Source organism: Sminthopsis crassicaudata, chromosome 3, assembly GCF_048593235.1.
Source record: "Sminthopsis crassicaudata isolate SCR6 chromosome 3, ASM4859323v1, whole genome shotgun sequence".
Lineage (NCBI taxonomy): Eukaryota > Metazoa > Chordata > Mammalia > Dasyuromorphia > Dasyuridae > Sminthopsis > Sminthopsis crassicaudata.
Genome location: NC_133619.1, coordinates 379,693,487 through 379,699,486, shown reverse-complemented (window position 1 = coordinate 379,699,486; position 6,000 = coordinate 379,693,487). Strand labels below are relative to the sequence as shown.

General features: G+C 41.2%; 1 protein-coding gene across 1 annotated transcript in view; it reads left to right on the top strand.

The window, feature by feature from the left end:
- The first annotated feature begins 2,337 nt into the window (after positions 1 to 2,337).
- Positions 2,338 to 6,000, top strand: part of NXPH2 (neurexophilin 2) — a 151,927-nt gene continuing 148,264 nt past the window's right edge. The window contains exon 1 of the mRNA XM_074301937.1: positions 2,338 to 2,605. Coding sequence (XP_074158038.1) covers positions 2,555 to 2,605 — 51 coding nt within the window. The 5' untranslated portion in view covers positions 2,338 to 2,554. The remainder of the gene's footprint in view (positions 2,606 to 6,000) is intronic.

Below are 6,000 nucleotides of genomic sequence, written 5' to 3'. Positions count from 1 at the left end.
CCCCTCCAAAATGCTGCTACTCCATCAATCAATGTCTTTGAATAGGCTCTTATATCAGAATATCAGCTATAAATTCATCTGTAGGGGCAGCTAGGTAGCACAATAGTTAGGTTCCTGGGCCTGAAATAAGGAAGATTTTAGTTCAAGTCCAAACTCAGTCACTTATCAGTTGTGTGACCCTGGTCAAGTCACTTAAGCTTTATATCAGTTTCCTCATCTTGGAAGTGGAGATAATAATAGCATGTACCTCCCAGGATTCTTGTGAAGATTAAATGAAAAAATATTTGTAAAGTGCTTGGCCCACAGTAGTTGCTATATAAATGTTAAATATTATAAAATTTTACTATCTACCATCCACTCCATATCTAATTCAATCTAAAGTTATCATGAGATACATTGTAAATCTTGTCAAGATCCAGCTATATTACACCTAATGACAATTTCCTGATCTACTGATTTCATAATCTAATTAACAAAGAACATGTTAATTTAATATGATGGTTTTAAGTGAACCTATACTGGCTCCTAGAAATCACTATTTTTCTTGGCGTTCATAAATTGTCTATATCATATTATATTCTAGAATTTGCAAATATTTACTGGAACTTACATGTCAAAGATCTGAATCCTTACCTTCAACTATTTTGAAAATCAGGGTGAGCTATAAAGGATAGAAAAAAATAGGCATTTTATTTCACAGAAAAGAATAAATAGCGGTAAAAGAGTGAGCACGGCACCTGCTATATGCAAAGGTTATTTAGAGCAAACATTTTCCAATCCTGTACTCAGGGAATGCTTTATACATTGCATCACTTATTCTTCTTGTACTGCAGCTTCAGCCAACCTCAGGAACAAGAGCTCTGCCCTTCTGATCATCAATTCATATCCAGGAGTGTAGCTGAGCTTTAGGGCTGAGGATATTTTACTTCAAAAATGAGCATCTAGAATTATTAATATAGATCTTTTTAAATTTTTCATTTCAAGTAAGAGGGAAGGAGGGGATGGATTAGAAGCCATTATTAGTATCCTTTTAAAAAATTCAAACCAAAAAAATGACCACATTTTGTAAGAGAAATGAATAACAGACTCTCCTCTTCTCTCTTTTTTTCCTTCTCTGTCAGCCTTTAATTTTCCTCACCTATCAGTCCCTAGGGGTGCTTTTCCAGTGGACTGAAAAATAGAGTAGAGGCAAACAGGATCGAAGGTATATCTCTCCAGTATCTTGAGTCCTGCACTCCTTAATCTTGTCGGAGGAAAGTGAGACAGGAAGATCCAGAGGTGAAGGACAGAGGAGCTGCTCAGACTACCGAACTTCCCTGGAAAGCAATTTCTGCACAACTCAAGTCTATTTTGCACTGTGCTGCCTTTAGGTGCAAACCAGGGATAACTTGATAGCCATACTTTAAGAATTACTCTTACTCTCTCCACCATCCCGGCCCTCGTTCCACCGAGGAGGGATGTCTAGATGACTACTCTGTCCTCCGAAAAGCTTGTTTTTCCTCTGCCTAGTTTGGTCACACTTCCGGAACACCTTCCACTTCTGCATAACATTCAGGTGCAGAGGTCACTAACACTCAGGCCCTAACTCTCCACCCATCATCCTCCCCATTACACGGACTTCATCTGCCTGTTTAGACCTCGCCCAGTCCAATTTACTTTAATCATTTCCTTACCTCTTTCTCTAGTAACCTTAACCCTCCCTACTTCGCTTGCTTCCCCAGTCCCACATCTTATCCACTTTTTTCCTTTCCCCAGGTTTCCCTCTGAAACTGCACCGCGGATCTTCTTCAATGCCCTTTCCGCCCCTCCTCACCCCCAGCCGCCACATTTCACCCCTTCCTCTGGCACACAAGAATTCTCTTTCTCACTCTTTCCTCTCCATCTCCACCCCCAGTCACTCACAGCCCCCACTCTTTATTTTGTCGCCCCCTCCCCCAAAATGAGAGCCAGTGGGCTGGGCTCACTTCTGCCGTCGAGCTGCCCTGGACCAGCCCCCTACTGGGCGGGAGAGAGGGTTGTAAGGGAGGAGGGACGGGGCCTGCCGGGACTCCCTCGGGACTCCTAAGCCAGCTCCGCTCTTCTCCGGCCAAGAAGGCAGCTGCGCGGGGCGGCCGCAGCGGTGGAGACAGAACTAGGGGAAGGAAGGAGCCGCAGATAGCGCGAGGCAGCAGTCACTGCCTGGTGCCCACGGGCAGCCAGTTCATTTCGCCCCCTGCAGCCCAGGCAAGCGAGCCCCAGCTCTGCGCCTGCGACTGGACTTTGTTGATGGTTATTTAGAATTTATTTTAATTATTATTTTTTGTCTCCTTGAAGGGGTGTGCGGGTGGGGGGTGGGGGGCTCAGAATTCTTTTCCTCTCCTCAATCCTTGTATATAACCCTCCCCAAGCTTTCCCACCCACCCTTCAGTTCGGTGTTTGGAGTTTAAAAAAAAGGAAGGGGGGGGGGAGGAAAGCGCAGTGGCATGTCCCTGTCCTCTTCAGTCCTGCCCCCCGAAGTGGAGATGTGCAAGAGACAAGCGAGAGAGAGGAGCTCGTGAGACGCAGAGCCGGAACCATGTACCTGCGGCCCCTGCCCCTTGTCGTGGTCCCAGGCTTTCTCCAGCTGGTGAGTGGCCCCCGCCCGCAGCCCCCAACTCTACGTTTCGGCTTCCCACGCTCCCACCAACCCCTGGCTCACCCGGCTTTCCTGGGCTTTCTCTGCCCGTGGGAGCTTTTCGGCGGGAAATGTTAGCCTAACCTGGAGGGTGAGGGAAGCTGAGCCCCCGGCCAGTTACAAAGGCGAGGTGGGAGGGAGTGGAGAGAGAACTGGTGGAATATAAGGGACTTGAAAGTAGGGAGGGAGAGACTCGGGAAATGAAATAGAGGGGACACGGAGGCGGATAGGGTTAGGGTTGAGGGACATAAGACGGGGGGTAGTGAAGCTCAAGGTAAGGATGGAAAACGGAGAAGTGGGTAGAAGGCAGTTGAAGACTAGGGTTAAAAGAACCTGGAAGCCGAAGACGGGGGACGGATGGAGAAGATGGGCAAAACTAAGCCGGGGTATATCTTCCTCCAGATCAGATTTAGAAGATGGTTTGGAGGAGTTTGAGGTTTCTTTAAAAAAATATATGTTTTGGATGATTTGGGGGTTGTAAGTTTTAGTTTGGGGTTATAGACATCCCCAACAGCCCTCCTCCAAACCTGAGTTTGACTGCATCTCTCCTCTCCTTAAATAAGGCTGACCTATCTGTACAGTACCAGATGAAGTGATGTATATGGGGAAAGGGTCGAAAATGGGGAAGAGGGTTAGCTTTTCGGACAAATGGCATTTTTCTCTTCCCACTGATTGTCATGGAAGGCTTGGGGTTTTCTGTCTGCTGGTGGGTGGCAGGATGTAACTTTCACCAGCAACTCCCTGCCGGAGGTCTCAGAGAACCGCAGAGTCTTCTGCGGGTACCTTTCCGCCGGCTCTTGGCTATTGCCGGCCGAGAGTGAAGTAGGTAGGGTCTTTTTTAAGGTCATTGAAAGATCAAGACCAAATCCTTGTCCAATTCATGACTCTGAGTTGGTTCCCTGCGTGGTGTCATGCTATGCTTTGCTGCAATTTGTCTTAATTCGTTGTCATTAGCTAATTATGTTGAAGGGAGTTCGCAAATCAAAATCTTAATTAAAGTAACTTTTAAAATAGAATAAAAAAGCCGTTTTTTGGTTGGTTTTGGTTAAGTATTTAGTCGGCTTCTTTTAAGTTCGTGTCATCTGTAGGTACCTGACTGATTGTCCTAATACAACTGGTACTGTGGGGGAAAGAAGAAGTTTTCTTTCTTGGGGGGGGGGGAGGTCCTCACTATACCATGATTTCTTTTAGTTTTCACCTGTGCACTTCTTTTTCAATCCAACTCAATATCGTTTAAGAAATTAGGAGGGCAGATTTTTAACACCCCCCCCTTAAAAACACCTCCCCAAACTGGCAAAAGTTTCTCAACTCTATTTAAAATTGTTTCAATACAGTTACATACTGAGACATTGAGGACTATAGATGTCTATTTGAAAGTCATTTGGGCTGACTTTAAAGGCTTTTCTTCTTCTTGACAGTCCAACCTAAGGCACCCCCACCATCAGTTTTATAACATAAAAAAGCTGCACCTACTCTGTTTTCTATTCATTTCCTTTATGTCTGGCAGAGGAAACAAAGAGTGCACATTTGTTACTTAAAGTTAAAGTAAAAATTAGCCATGCTATTTTACATATTATAATAGCTTCTATTCATATAGTGACTTGTCAAGGTTTCCAAGATACAATGCAGAGTCCCCAAACCTGTCTTTTTAGTTAGACTATTTACAATAGGATACTATTAAAGAATAGCGTTTTGTTTTGTTTTGTTTTTTACAGTGAGGCTCTCCAGTATATTAGAGTAAAACTCTGAAAACATGAGGAGTACAGGTATTCCACTGTTTTCTGGATGTATAATGTCTTCATAAATATATTCATTATAAGGACAGATCTCTTTGAGATCATACTGCAAAAGTTTACTTATCACCTATTATATATCTGAAAGGTTTTCATGTTTTGTGGGAGGTTTTGGTCACTTATACTTCAGTACATAATGAATAAATAGGGAATACATAATAAATCTTGAAAGGATTATGTATCCTCCTTAAGAACTAGATTCTAACATCGTGGCCCAAGTTGATTGATTAGTTTTTTAAGAAAGCTTATTGTAGGATTGTAATCCATTTTGGGGTTGTGCTTGTCGTGTAATGTGTTTTTCCCCCTATAGCACTTTATCATGGTGGTGAAGTACAGAGCTGCAGCCCTGCGATAAGCCACACATTTCTTAAACACTGCTATCCTTTTGGACAATAAAAGGCTGTTTACATTCTTCACATTCTTATAGCACAGCTTCCAACTGAACAACACAAGGGACTTGAGATGTGAATGGAAAACAAAGTAGCTGACAGGACAGTTCTAAATTAAAACACCCCCCACATACACATAGACAAACAGAGACACACATATACACAGCAGGTATCAAAAAGGATGGATTAAAACTTGCCCCTTTAGACAGTGTTGTAGTTTTATTTCACCTTTTCCACCTGATATTGAGCTTCTTTGTTATGGCCCAACAGCTACTGGATAAATGCATTTGGGCTTGGAAATTAAAAATCAGCGGCTTAATTTGATATGAAAATACCATTCAACTATAGAGCTGTTTCAGATGTTAGAAAATATTCTTTAAAACCCCCCCACACAATTTAAGGATTCCCTCTTTAGAGCTTGTGGTAATTTGAAACAATGGAACAATGGCAAGGGGGAGGCATCTTAAAACTTTGACTATATTAACATTGTCAACTCCACCATCAAATGACTCCACTATACAATTTGCACTAAATAAATAAATATTATAATTATTTGATATTGTTATGATAATTAGGGTGCTTTTCTTTGTAATTACTAATGTGATATCTAGAGTTTTGAAGAAAACAATAGGAATTGATTTGAAAAATGGGGGGGACAAAAAAAGATAGTCTGTTGCCTGTTACTGTATAATTTATTTAATGTTTCAAATGTTCAGTACTTCAAATGACTAGTACATTCTTAGAATCCAAATGGTGGGATTAGTAATCAGGTATATGCAAAATTTAAATACTAATTTTGGAATTTCTTCTATTCTTTGAAATTTTTACCACCTAATATATTTTGTTAAAAGAAATGAATAACAGGACAAAATTCTTCTCCTAATATCCTACCAAGAAAGAAATGACAATTTAAATTTATGATGCAAAAAATTGTGTTGCATCACTACAGTATATACAATGAAGAATCTGTTTAATGAACTTTTAATAAATTTGCATAAATTGAAATTCATTGCTTTTGTATGTTCCCAAAATATAAATGATAAAAAAGACTGTAAAATTAAATAAAACATCCAGCTGAAAATGAAGGTTAAGATTTGATGGGGATTTAATAAATAAAAATGAATATTGTTATATATACCAAATTATCTTCCTGTTAACATAATGC